We start from the raw sequence: 15,000 nt of genomic DNA, 5'->3' as shown, positions 1-15,000 counted from the left end.
GTTTTTCGATTCATAGCAGTGCATAGAGGGTCAGGTAAACAACATAACACAAAAAAGCTTCAGAACTTGCAAGAAGTTTTTAAGAGGTTTATAAAATTGTCAAACTCAGAGATTTGAAAAACGTGAAGAATATTCTAAGCAAGGAATAGCAGTTTATGAGATGGATAATGATGGAATGTTTGAGTTGTTTAACCCACCAACTAATTATGACAAAATGGGGGTGCCAACAATGTCAACAGGCATCTACATACAACAACCACGCTTTTTTAATCACAGTCATCAGAAAGTGACCAGAAACTATACATGAAAACATGTGCAAGGGGAGATACAAAAATAGAATATCTCGGGACAGAGCATTTTATCCAAACGGAAGGTTTGGAAAAAAAACCATAGCCTAGTTAGAATATCATTCAAAACAAGAGGGAATTTACATTGATCACGCAATGCGTGGTCACGGAGGAGAGAGATTTGTTGGAGATGGTGGCATAGACGGAAATCACCTAGAAAGTAACACAGTGCATCAGTATCACAGGTGTCACTGGCTTGGTTGTCCAAAGTATTTTTCAAAGAAAAAGCAAAGGAAGGAAGTTGTTTATGTTGAAAAAAAGCCAAAAAAAAAAAAACACGAGGGAAATGGTTTTCGAAGCCACCAAAAAAAGAAGCGTATTCCGTTAAGCAAGGCAAGGCTGCTGCCTAACGGGCGCCTGGTCGCCTGGGGTGCCCTGGTTACGAGCGTGGGTGACCAAAGTTTTATACAAGGAGCCCGAACGGGCGCCTAACATCACAAAAGCAATTGACCCCAACTTTCTTGTAAATTACATTCCTGTAGCTGGACATAACACAGTGAAAGTTTTGATGTATTTGGCGAGTGTGTGAACACGGGAAACGTGCACAAATAGCCAAACGATTTCAACATAACGATGTCTTAACGACTTTACGTTGAATCGAAGCAATTTATTGCGTGAAGACTGGGTCCAAGATGTGATTTCCAAATATGGGATTGGGATATTATGGGCTGTCAGTTGAACATCGAAATTCGCGTGGTATCAGTGGATCTCAGACCTACCTATTTGAATGTCGGTCGTTTCGTAGGAATTTACATGCTATAAACTGTGAGTGCTAGATGCTCGATTCTACAAGTTTTGCCCGCGTGATCAGGCCTGAAGAGTCTTTTAAAAAACGTGGTATGGAGTTTCCCGGTCCAGCCCTTGGGATATGTCATGTCCACGAAAGTTATTTTTAGACGAGCGGAAGTCTTTGTTCTAGCGGGAGTCTGTCTGTCTTCCGAGACGTCCACATGCAGGCCAACCTTGGTCTGATGTTTGAAAGAAAAGAGAAGATTTTATGTAATGGCGGACGAAGTGGACTTAACATTTGTCGACGAAAACTTCAGAAACACGGAAAATGGTTTTTCTGGTTTGATAATTCCAGCTGGGAAATAAGCTCCACTATTTCTGTGGACACGAATGACTCGCTGACTGACATCAGTGAATTAAACGGAGAACGCGAGTCAGAAACGAATAGCGAGGGCGACAGTTCATGGCACGACGACAGCTATGTTAGCGATCAACAGTCGGATGACGATCACTCCGAGGAAGCCTCAACATCTTTTTTCATCAGCCTTCCACGCGCACCGCCAGTTTCTCTTTTCACTAAGAACCTGAGAGCAAGGCAGGACTGCATGCGGACGTCTCGGAAGACAGACTTCCGCTAGAACAAAGACTTCCGCTCGTATAAAAATAGCTTTCGTGGACATGACATATCCCGGCCAAGGCCCTGAGCCTCCCCCTCTGTCCCCTCATTTTCTCTTGGTTTGACTTAGCCCTCCCTCCCTCCCTGAAAATATCTAAGCTCAATGCTTATGATTGATAAAACATAAATCAATTTCCTATTCAATCAACCTGGTTGCTTAATGGCATCATACGAGCCTGTTAGGGAAGAACCCAACTCACTGTGCCGGTGGTTTGCTGCTCGTATGTTTGTAGTTTTGAGATTAATAATATGAGTTGGGATTTCTCCTCTAGCCAAGGTAGCCTAGTTTACTGAGTCTTTTTCAGTAAATAAGCATTAGCCTAAGGTTTAAGACACAATTAGGTTAGGTTTTGCAAAGAAGCTAGGCATAGAATAAGGTTTAGAGGTTATGTTGCAAGCTTTGGTGCTCATAGGACCTAAGACGCTGGGGTCTTAGACCCGTTGTTAACAGTGGTAATTATGGGAAAGAAACCTGGGTAAACTTACTGCTTACTTACTTGCCACTTACTTATTAGCAATTTGCGAATGCATGCCCGAAAGCTCTACAATGATACGCGCTGGACTTGCTTTGTTACTGGAAACGGAATAACAAGTATGTACTGGCAATATTACCTTGGGATACCACATTTTTAGTGGTTACAACCAAAGTGTTACCAAACTGAGTTTCTCGTCATTGGAAAGACCCTATCTTATATTAAAGTTATTATATTATATTAAATTTTCCGTGGCAATAAGTAAACATTGGCGAATTTCACTGTTTTTTTCTGTTACAACACTCAAAGTGACAAGAAAGAATGAATGTTGGTGTCGTGTCCATTCCATTTAAGAAATTAAAACCTTGTGTAGTGACAACATCCAGCCCTCAAATCTCTGACTGGTGGTAAGTTTTCCCGGGTTTCTTTCCCATAATTACCACTGTTAAAACGAAAACTAAGTCCCTGGGGTCTTACAGTAGGTCTTAGGTCCTAGCTCTCGTAACACCCGTCAACGTAACAATTTGTAGGGTTTATAAGGAAAACATGAAATGCCGAAAAAATCGGCTAATTCTAGTTTACAGTGAGGAAAATAAATGAAATAAACTTACTTTTACTTCACCTTGTGTTCTTGTGTCAATTTGATGCGCTCTCGGCTACTTTTGAAATGTGCTCCTATCCTTCGGCTTGATTCCGCTTTCACGTGAAGATCGATAGGATATAGCGTAAAGGCCCAGAATCCAAAAACAATCTCCACATGCTTAGAAAACAAGTCAGTTTTTACGAACAACCCTCTTATGGCTGCCCATATGTAGCAATATTTAATCCTTGTTGAAAGAGGATAAATTTAAACCTAAAAGCAAATTTTTGTTGAATCTTTCTTGGCTTCAAACATATTTTTTATCTGTAAATTTAAACTTTTGAAATTCACTTAAACGTTTAAAATTCATTTAATCTTTCCAATTCATTTAAGCCATTGCAAAATTCATTTTAACTTCCTGGGGCGAGCTCGGCCAGGATAGGGCCTGGCTCTCCAAATCTACCCGCATTGGCAGCCATTTTGAGTTCGTGTTGTTGCGATGCTTTGAGGATGATGAGGTGGACGAACCAAACCATCTGAAGTGGGATTCTGTGATAATGACTGATATAAAAGAAAGGTGTATTTGAAGTGCACAGGAATGCATGAGCTGCTCCTAACTGAGTGGGTTCATAGCTCAGTTGGTAGAGCATTGCACCGACATCCCAGAAGTTATGGGTTCGAATCCCATGGGAGACGTCTGAACTTTTGATTTTAAAAAAAAGTCTGAGGTTAGTGCTTTCAAAAATTGCTTTTAAAAATTGTCCAACTAAGTGCGAGGATGACTTCAATCTTTCCTCTATGACCAGCACTTCAAATACACAGTACCGTTCCAAATACTGGTATGTCTAACGCTTTTCATTCTGGTTGTGCATCATTATCACTTCACTCTTCAACGACAAATGATACAGTGGGTGCTTTTAAATTGTAAAAAAAAACTTTTGTAGGCTTAATCTACTTTTCCTCTTAAATTGTACGTTCCCTTCGTGAATTAGTTTTAGTCTATTCGTGAAGTTTAAACTGAAAAAGTTTCTTAAATTCATAATTCTGTTCTTAGATTTTCCGGACGAGCCAAAGCATAATGAGGCTAACTTTGCGTAACGTTTTGCTGAGAGATCGATCACCATTGACGTTTAGTTTTGGGGTTTGATCCACAGCCAAGTGATAATATTGAGCTTCTACCGTTAATGAGACGTTGGTGAACAGACCCGAGAGGTCTGTGAACTGACCATTGGCCAAACGACTCGTTGGCGAGAAGAAAAAGGCACGTTGCATATGTTACTAGTAAGACTGAATAATAAAACTAAGGCTGTTAGGAAGAATGTTAGATCGTGCATAAGAGATAATGACAAATTACGGTTTCTCAATAATCATTTCTTAACATTTAAAGATCTGTATACATTTCATCGAAGTTTATATCTCTTTGATCGTCAAACAAATGTACCATGCAGGTGACCTGAACCATAATAAATCACAAACAGCTGTCAAAATTGAGTCAAACATTCACATGTGTGATACCGGTGTCTGTCATCTTCGAATCGGACGTTCTAAGCATACTGAATTGCCATTTGTGTGCTTGTTGTGCTATTCAAATTCTGGTAAGCTCAGAATAAATGACAAAGCACAGAGGTTATCTGCTTCTGTTGAGAAGATATTGATGTCCGGTGATTTAGAATGAAGCCCAGGTCCCTCAAGGAGGTGTTGTCAAATGATTCCTTGGGCATCATTATTATAATTATGAAGATTAGCTCAACACAGAATGAGACCATTAATTTGATGTTCGTGGCAGAGGCGACTGTGTTTTTAGAGCTGTTTCCTATAAATCGTCTAATCCAAACAAGTTTATTATTCCAACATGAAGGCATAGAAATTCGACAAAATTGGGAAATGGTCAGAATTCATCAAAGACTGCCAATCTGTCAAAGAAAGTTCAAACAGCCTGCTTGCTGTGAATACAGAACATACAGCAAATGCCAGTACTGAAAACAATAATGATACAAATGCCAACAATGTGGATGATTGGTGTGAAGTAGAGGAAGGAACATCAATGAAATGGACACCAAAAAGAGTGATGCAGTGCCTATTGAGGAAATAGTCAACTTTTTCCATAGAGTTGAATTCCACTAAAGAGGATCTCCTCACATTCGTGCATTATTCTTTGTTATGGATGCACCCCAGCATGAAAAAAGCTTCAATGATGTTGTTAATTTTGTTGATAAGTATATCACATGCCAAAATGATAAATCTAGTAAAGTGGAAGACTGCGAGTCTACTGTTATAGCACGAAGGATACTACCATAATTCTATAGGAGAAATACCATAATACTCTGTTTGTCCACTCAAATGTTTTCCTTTTCTCTCGGGACCATTGTAAGTCCCAAAAATAACAAGAAACAATGCTTATTCAAAATTTGGGTGGACAAAAAAATTTTATTATGGTGTTTCCTGTCTCGGCCAATGTGAGAAAAACAAGACTGAAGAAAAATACTCTAACGGCACTTTAATTCATACACATTAAATTTACTTATATACAATATTACATTCACTTCAATATACTACCCACATCTATCATCTCCATTATTGAAAACAGCATTATCAGCTTTCCAGGGCTATCAAACTGACACCTATCCACGAGTTAGCCATTGGCTCCCTATGTTTTCCCTTGCCTTCAGCCGAGGACGACTTATTGAATTCGGTTCTTTTCAGCTTCAGTAACACGGCAGAACAGCGGGGAGCAAATAGTTTTTCTGTGGGAAAACTCTCGATGATAATATTTGCATGTTTACGTATTTGAACAGAGCGATTTGCTATTCAAACAAAGGGTTAGGTGTCAAAAGCCTGTGGGAACGTGAGAAAGATCCAGGTAGGCGAAGTTTGATCTTGGATCCCAACCCCTAGTGAGAAGTGATATTTTCACCAAGCCAACAGTCGTGTCTGGTCCCAATTCAGTATGCTTCTTCATGCTAGAGAAAGCGGCAAGTTTTTCGTCAAAACTGCATTTTTCTCTAAGTATGTGGAGATTGTTTTTGGACTCTGGGCCCTTATGCTATGTCATTTGTTATCGATCTTTACGTGAGAGCGGGAAAAAGACCGAATCAAGACAATTTTTGGGATTAAACCGTCCTCAGAGGTTTGGAGGTTCCAGCCTTGTCTTCTTTTTAATAATGAAGGATAGGAGCAAATTTAAAAAATAGGCCAGAGCGCCTCAAATCGACACAAGGTGAAGTAAAAGTAAGTTAATTTCATTGATTTACCTCACTGTTAGCTTGGATTAGCCGATTTTCTTGGCATTTCATTTTTCCCATAAAAACCCTACGAGTTGTTATGTTGACAGCCCATTCGAATTAAACATATTGTGAGTTTGACATCAATTGCAGAAAATTGAACGTTTCACTCATAATGACGTCACATCCTGTCTTTTTGGTGTCAGCTACATACCAGCAGCAACTTTCCTGCCAGAGAAGCATATCTTTGAACCTTTAAATTTAGCTTTAGATAAGAAAATTGAAGTGGGATCCCATCATTTTCCTATAAGCTGTTATTTCCTTGATACATAATATAATTTCTATTTTTAATGTTCCTCAATTATTACTGTATAAATTGCTCTTAGTGCATTAAATACCCAAGTATTTTATCATGTTACAGGCTATATTCTTATTTACTTTGTAATGTCTCTGTAGGCCGAAATCATTCCTTGGAAAAACCTGGAAAAGAAAGGCATTGTCTTTCAAAATACTCTGGCTGTGCTGGTTTAGTATGGTGTAGTCAGGGCACTGAACTTTTCGTGTTTTCGTTCGTTTATCTTTAAGGTGCACGCCAGATTTCTCTGCAAACCTTCCCGATTCTGATAATCAAGAATGGTGGATAGAAAGTTGGACGTTTTGGAGAAGCACATGCAAGAGCTTAGTGTTGCAAAAGAAGTACGGGACAGGGCCGGAGAAGGAAATGCCTATGGCAATCTCGGCAACGCTTATATAAGCCTTGGCAATTTTAAGCAAGCCATAGAGTACCACAATCAACATCTTAGTATTGCAAAAGAAGTAGGGGACAGGGTCGGAGAAGGAAATGCTTATGGCAATCTTGGTCACGCTTATCACAGCCTTGGCAATTTTGAGCAAGCCATAGAGTACCAGAACCAACATCTTAGTATTGTAAAAGAAATAGGGGACAGGGCTGGAGAAGGAAGTGGCTATGGCAATCTCGGCAACACTTATCAAATGTTTGGCAACTGTAAGCTAGCCATAGAGTACTACAATCAACATCTTAGCATTGCAAAAGAAGTAGGGGACAGGGCAGGAGAAGGAAGTGCCTATGGCAATCTGGGCAACGCTTATCAAAGTTTTGGCAACTTTAAGCAAGCCATAGAGTACCACAATGAGCATCTTACTATTGCAAAAGAAGTAGGGGACAGGGCTGGAGAAGGAGGAGCCTATGGCAATCTCGGCATTGCCTATGACAGTCTTGGCAATTTTAAGCAGGCCATAGAATACCACAATCAACATCTTACTATTGCAAAAGAAGTAGGGGACAGGGCCGGAGAAGGAGGAGCCTATGGCAATCTCGGCATTGCCTATGACAATCTTGGCAATTTTAAGCAAGCCCTAGAGTACCACAATCAACATCTTAGTATTATGAAAGACATAGGGGACAGGGCCGGAGAAGGAAAAGCCTATGGCAATCTCGGCAACGCTTATCACAACCTTGGCAATTTTAGGCAAGCCATAGAGTATCACAATCAACGTCTTATTATTGCAAAAGAAGTAGGGGACAAGGCGGGAGAAAACAGTGCCAATGGCAATCTCGGCAACGCTTATCTAAGACTTGGCAATTTTAAGCAAGCCATAAAGCACTACTACCAACTTCTTAGTATTGCAAAAGAATTAGGGGATAGGGCCGGAGAAGGAAAAGCCTATGGTAATCTCGGCATCGCTTATAACAAACTTAGTAATTTTAAGCAAGCCATAAACTACCACAATCAACGTCTTAGTATTGCAAAAGAAGTAGGGGACTGGGCCGGAGAAGGAAGAGCCTATTGCAATCTCGGCAACGCTTATGACAGTCTCGGCAATTTTAAGCAAGCCATAGAGTACCACAATAAACATCTTAATGTTTCAAAAGAAGTAGGGGACAGGGCCGGAGAAGGAAGAGCCTATTGCAATCTCGGCAACGCTTATGACAGTCTCGGCAATTTTAAGCAAGCCATAGAGTACTACAGACAATATCTTAGTATTGCAAAAGAAGTAGGGGACAGGGCTGGAGAAGGAAATGCCTATGGCAATCTCGGTCATGCTTATCACAACCTTGGCAATTTTAAGCAAGCCATAGAGTACCACAATCAACAGCTAAGTATTGCAAAAGATGTAGGGGACAGGGAAGGTGAAGGAGGAGCCTATGGCAATCTCGGCAATGCTTATCGCAAACTTGGCAATTTTAAGCAAGCCATAGAGTACCACAATCAAGTTCTTAGTATTGAGAAGGAACTAGGGGACAGGGCCGGAGAAGGAAGTACCTATGGCAATCTCGGCAACGCTTATCAAAGTCTTGGCATTTTAAAGCAAGCCATAGAGTTCCACAAACAACGTCTCGCAATTGCAAAAGAAGTAGGGGACAGGGCCGGAGAAGGAAGTGCCTACTGCAATCTTGGCAATGCTTGTCACAGTCTTGGCAATTTTAAGCGTGCCACAGAGTACCACAATCAACATCTTAGTATTGCAAAAGAAGCAGGGGACAGGGCCGGAGAAGGAAAAGCCTATGGCAATCTCGGCAATACTTATCTGAGCCTTGGCAATTTTAAGCTAGCGATAGAGTATTGCAATCTAGATCTTAGTATTGCAAAAGAAGTAGGGGACAGGGCCGGAGAAGGAGGAGCCTATGGCAGTCTTGGCGTTGCTTATTACTGTATGGGTGATCTTCAAAATGCGCTCCTCTTTAACGAACAACAGCTTAGCATTTGTAAGGAAACTGGGGAACCAATAGGGCAGGCAAGCGCATGTAATAAGATCGGTGATGTTCATAAAGTCTTAGACTCCTTGAGCAAAGCTCTTAATTACTATCGCTTAAGCATTCATTATTTTGACGAAACAAGGCGTCTTCTTCGGTCTGAGGATGCTTGGAAAATAAGCTTTCGTGACAAAAATCAGTTTGCATACACCACTCTGTGGACAGCACTCTTGAAGAATGGAGAGGTTGATGAGGCTTTGTATGCTGCTGAGCAAGGACGAGCACAGGCTTTGGTAGACATTTTAACGATGCGATATGGTGTTGATGAGAAATCTTCTTCGGCAGTTACGATTAAGGAAACTAGCCCTTTTGTAATTGAAGATCTACCTTCACAAACTGTTTTCATAGCACTTGACGGGAACATGATCAGCTTCTGGTTGCTAAGAGAAGATAACAGAGTAAATTTTAGACAAAAGGAAATCGAAAATGGAAGTGCCGACTCACTGATGAAAAGTACTTTGAAACAGATCAGTGCGGGGACCTTTGTACAATGCGAGAATCGTTCGCTTGGCAAACAATGCAGCGACTTCTCATGCAGTACGGAAGCTGTTGAAGAAACCGTTCAGTCCTTGAGCTTCTCTGTGAACTCTTTGCAGCCCTTGTATGATGTCTTAGTCAGTCCTATCGCAGACTTAATCCAGGGTGATGACTTAGTCTTTGTTCCTGATGGACCATTTTGCTTGGCTCCTTTTTCTGCCTTGAGTGACTGTGTCAGGATCCGTGCAATTCCGTCGCTGACTGCTTTTAAAGTGATCGCTAGTGCACCTGACGACTTCCAAAGTAAAAATGAAGCACTGCTTGTGGGCGATCCGTGCTTGAAGGAAGTCACTTACAGCACCGGTGAACCCCTCTGTGAACAGCTGCCAGGTGCGAAAAAAGAGGTGGATATGATTGGAGAACTTCTGCAGACCGTGCCTCTTACAGGAAAAAATGCAACCAAAGCTGAAGTGCTGAAAAGAATGAAGTCAGTTGCTTTAATCCACATTGCTGCACATGGAGATCCCGAATTTGGAGAAATTGCTTTGGCCCCAAATCCCAAACGCACATCCCAGATACCTGAAAAGGCAGATTACATGTTAACGTTGAGGGATGTTTATGCAGTTCATCTTCAGGCAAGACTTGTTGTGCTGAGTTGCTGTCATAGTGGCCAGGGAGAAGTAAAATCTGAGGGTGTTGTGGGAATAGCCAGGGCTTTCCTGTGTGCTGGTGCCCGGTCTGTTCTGGTGTCACTCTGGGCAATCGATGACGACGCAACTTTAATGTTCATGAAAAGTTTCTATCGACACTTGGCAGATCGAAAAAGTGCAAGTACAGCTCTTCACCATGCTATGAAAAATCTTCGGGAGACAAAAAATTATTCCTCCATAAAATACTGGGCGCCATTTGTGCTAATTGGCGATGATGTCACCTTTGAATTTGGGCAACACAAACACGAAAAGAATGGTAAGTGCTATTTATTATAACTTTAATGGCTGAATAGCTGTACTTTGTACATGTTTTTAATCAGCAAATTGTTGACAGGAGCAGGCACGTTCTTCACAGAGAAATGGTTTTAAAATCGGTTGCCAGTGTTGTTTTTATTACTCGAACTGCTTTATGTAATACCTGAATTCTGTAGTGCTTGCATTCACTGGGTTGGCTACTTCGGCCTTCCTGCAGATAGCTAGCTGTTCGAGCCGTGTTATGGTGGACAGATAGCGAATTTGATCGCTCATTGCCAGTTACGTACGTTAAGTGAAGTTAGCCATTGAGGTCTTACAGTCTACATTTCAAAGTGACACTCAATAGGAATTGTTGCTATTAACTAAGCAGAAACAGATTAAGATAATTGATATGTTATTTACTTGCCAATCAGAACGAAATTCCTTATTGCCCTTTAACCCACTATTTGTTTCTTTGTTTCTTTATTGTTTGTTTGCTCTGTTTTTTTTTCAGAAACGATGATGTCCAAATGATGTCCAAATGTATGATGATGATGATGATGATGATGATGTTGATGATGATGATGATGATGTACGATGTCCAAAACGTACGAAAACTACTGGGACTCTGATATGTCGATATGGCATTTTCCTTTCTTTGGTTATATGAGTTATTGAAAACATTCAATCATTGATTCCTCAGTAGCGGTCACACTAAAGATATCATGGCAAACTAAAGATATGTGAATTATTGTTAAAGTACCATGAGATTTCAGTAGTATTAAGGTACTGTCCAAGTCCTCACATTTGTCCCTTGTTTTGTAAGCATCTGTACCAGGATTACTTAATCACTTGATAGAAACAAGGGACTTGGCAAAACGTGTTATTTTGGCCCTTAAAAATACTTCAAAATAACCCTAAGCTCTTGCGGTATGTTTCTCGGGTGTTCATTTTACATGAAGCTGGTCACAAGTATACTCTTCAGCTTGTTATACCAACTTTCCATTTAAAATTAAGTGACAGTCTCGAGGAATGTGTATTTGCTGTGTTTCTGTAAGGTTAACCAAAGCTAAATAAGCAAATTAATCTTTTTGGGAGGCAAAGGACTATAAGCTAAAAAAAAAGCTACGAAAGTATGAATGCTTGGAAATTACCTAATTTTTCATATTGATGTGCGTAGAAAGTATGAGTAAGATGTGAAAATTGCTCCGGTCAAGATTCCATTACCTAAGAGTAAGAATGTACCATTCAGCGTCAGGAAAGTGGCAATTTTGAAACCAAGTTTTGCGGGAAAATGAGCAATAGAGCAAATCGATTAACTTAATATTGTAGAAAATATACTGCAAAGGTTGGTCAAGACAACGTGAATATAGGCGTTGTTACAATATTTTGGCTGGCCAACACCAACCTTCTTCGGGTTTATTGTATATAAACCTGAAATATTGTAACAACGCCTATATTCACGTTGTCTTGACCAACCTTTGCAGTATATTTTCTATTTATAAAGATCTTGTAACAAGCGTTTATCCATTCAATAAACCTGAAGAAGGCTGGTGTTGGCCAGCCGAAATATCGTAACAACGCCTATATTCACGTTGTCTTGACCAACCTTTGCAGTATATTTTCTATTTTTAAAGTTTTTTGGTGTGATCACGATCTATTTTGATCCAACTTAGAGCAAGTTTTGATCGTACACGGTTTTTGCAGTGGTTTAATCCTTAAAGTTAGTTAATATTGTCCCTAATTCAAATCTCCCGGGATTAAGATTCTTTGTGTATTGTATTGAAATTTTATTCCGAAAGGGTTTGAATTGGGTACAACATTGAGTTAGCCGATTTGGTCTATGGTTCATTCTCCCTTGAGGACAAGGCCAATCTGGGGAAATCACTTTTGTGTGATGGACTCTTGCTAGGGCCTAGAATCAAACAAATGGAAAGTTTCTTACTGTAAAGTTTTACACGTTGATTTTCTGATGTTTTGTCACGGAGGGACCGGACCGATGCAAAATAATTTAATGAAATGGGTGATTTCTAAGAACTTGTAAAAGCTAAAAAGGTGGGAAGTAAATGTTGCCTGATCTCTTAATTTGTGTTCATTTTAAGTTTAAAGACTGCAAACCCCAGGGAGGGGGGACTTTGCATATGCATATGCTCATCAAAAATTTGAATTTAACTCCTAAAGGGGATCAATCTCGGTGCGGCCCCGGCTTTTTTTGACCAATAAATAACACCATATTTAAAAGTCATTAAATAGTCATTTTTAAATTTCTTCTCGTTAAATCCTGAGCGAGACCTTGACGGCTACATATCGGCTACATATGATGGCGTAATTCCCTGAACACCCTAAGTGAAATCAAAATCCGAAATTTACACCCTTAAGCGAGACGACAAGCATTCCTGCTTCTTTCAAATGCGAATTCCCTCCCCAGGCAGCAAGCATTTTGCTTAGGCAAACGTCCAGATTTCTTTTTGCAATTTCGGAAACTTGCAGAAGGTTAAAAGCTACTGTAGGTAATGAAATTGTTTCTTAATTACGTTTTCTTTCTAGAATCTTTAAATTTTAATGTAAACCAGTCAGGAGACGACAATCGATATCAATATATAGATTGCCGACTGCACACTAAGTAGGAAACCCCTTTCTTCAAATGGGCGGTGTAATGAGCTATCATGCGGAAAGACAAGACGATGTAGCCGTATTTTAGATATCTTGTAAATATACAAGTGAAACATATAATGTCGTCGAGAAAGGAACATCCTGACTGGCCATTGCTTTATTCCTAGAGATTTTCGTGCAGAAGAATTACGTTGATCATTTTATTGTCCGTCAATAAAATCGTCGCCAATGGCAACGAGAGCGCAGATTGGCTACCATAATGACTTCAGCAGAAAGTGTTTTATTGAGTTTTTAAATACCCGGTTAAACAAATTTCTATCACGTTTTGTGATTTTCACTTTTTCCACACACATCTTGTCAGTCAAAAAGTTAATTTTGGCTCTAAGAAAAGCTGGAAATTTGTTTCTTGTTCTGGTGCAGATGATCGATCTTCAAAACGGCAATTTAACGGTAATAAAGTGCATTTTATCATCCCAAATGTGATCTCATTTACCTTTCGTTCTTGGACGATACAATTGGAGTACCCAAGGACTTTCCAGTTTGATACTACCCTCATCCACATGTACAACAACGAAAAAGAATCATGTCTAGTGCTCCATACAGTCGGTTCACTTGCACGTCTTTCACAGTCTTAAATCATATCTCTCAGACAGTACGGGTGGTTCAATTGGCCAATTCAACAAGCCGTATTCTACAGTACACCAACTTTTTGGTTGCTTGATTCAATGATCTGGAGATGTAACAAAAATCTTGCTAACCTTGTTTTCTTGGGCGGTGTTTAAGTTATGGCTTCCTGTTTTTTAAAGTGCCTGTCACCTCAAATCACATTTCCACTTTATTTACTCTCCGAAATCATCCCAAATACATCGTGGTTTTTAAAGAACCTTTTCAATGAAATTTCACTTTTTTGTTGGCTTTGAAAGACAGGAAAAGTGGTCGTACTTTGTTCAATAACCGCGCAATGAAGGGGAATGGGTTCGATACCGGGTTGACGTCACAAATTATTTTGCATCGCTGTTTTCAATGAACCCGGTAACGAGCCCAATCCCTTTTTTGTTGGGTTATGACCACTTTTCCCGTCTTTTAAAGCCAACAAGAGGCTACAAGTAGCCTATACTCGGGCCTGAAAAAGTACAGTGGTGTATGGTTAATTTAGCACTAAAGAAATGAAAAGAAAAGAGAGAACTTTGTCCTTCTCACATCGGCCTTACATTGCGATTCTCATGACAATGACAACTGGACCATGCAAACGAGGTAAAAATAGTGTATTTATTCCAAAGTGGCTAAGTACATTGTTTTTTACTGATCGATGGGTATTCTTGCTCAGTGTTTGAGAAAGGAAACGCTAATTGAACAGTTTAAGGTGAAACGAAATGACTCATCGAAACATCTTTTGCAGAAACAAATGAAAGAGAAACGAAGGTGAGGTGTGCAAACATCTTTCCAAGATGACCAAACTTTCGTGCTGTGGTACATGTAAAAGTCACTTTGCCACGTGCGCGACACGTGAAGATGTGCACTATATCTCGACACTTGAAAATATTTTCAGAAGTACACAAGTTCCTTGAGGATGACCATGCCAAATGAATCCATAGCACGAGAATCAAATATTTAAAATATACCATTTGTTGTAATTTAAATACTCACAGTAATATGCACCCAATTGTCAAAATACATATATGTTATTTGCCAGCTGGGAGGTCCGTATAGGGAAAAACTGTGACTGAGGCCTTGACCGACCCTTTGCTGGTAAATAACTTATTTATCTTTTTCCTCTCTCTCCCACCCTCTCTGAAATCACTTGTTTTAATTGTTGCGCTTAATAGTGAGTGCAGTATTAAAGCGACTTACAAACTAAACGTTTCAAAGAGAACTATTTTTTATTTGAATGCTATTTCCAGACCTCTTGTCTAATGAAAAATAACCTCTGTATGTAAACGGAGTCGGTGTAGAAAAAAATGGAAATTTAAGGTCATCACCCAAGCTCACGCAATCAAGGCTAGGATTCTGCCTGCCGTGAGCAGGCCGGTTGCGAAAATTCTGCCCGCTCCCGGAACCAATCAGATTGCAGGATTTGTTGAATTCCGCTCACTCACGCATTGCGAAAAAAAAATAAAAGAATTATAATTCTCTGTGACCAAATTTTGGAAAGTACCTATCAAAG

General features: G+C 39.9%; 1 protein-coding gene across 5 annotated transcripts in view; it reads left to right on the top strand.

Annotated features, from left to right (window-relative positions):
- Positions 1–12,527, top strand: part of LOC138006588 (tetratricopeptide repeat protein 28-like) — a 41,572-nt gene extending 29,045 nt beyond the window's left edge. For all 5 annotated transcript variants that reach the window (XM_068853015.1, XM_068853018.1, XM_068853016.1 and 2 more), the window contains 2 exons: positions 6,612–10,245; positions 10,738–12,527. In XM_068853015.1, coding sequence (XP_068709116.1) covers positions 6,660–10,245; positions 10,738–10,757 — 3,606 coding nt within the window. In that variant the 5' untranslated portion in view covers positions 6,612–6,659 and the 3' untranslated portion in view covers positions 10,758–12,527. The remainder of the gene's footprint in view (positions 1–6,611; positions 10,246–10,737) is intronic.
- Positions 12,528–15,000: the final 2,473 nt, after the last annotated feature.

Source organism: Montipora foliosa, chromosome 6 (assembly GCF_036669935.1).
Source record: "Montipora foliosa isolate CH-2021 chromosome 6, ASM3666993v2, whole genome shotgun sequence".
Taxonomy (NCBI): domain Eukaryota; kingdom Metazoa; phylum Cnidaria; class Anthozoa; order Scleractinia; family Acroporidae; genus Montipora; species Montipora foliosa.
The sequence above is the reverse complement of the archived record's forward strand: the minus strand, read 5'-3'. Positions and strand labels throughout refer to the sequence as shown.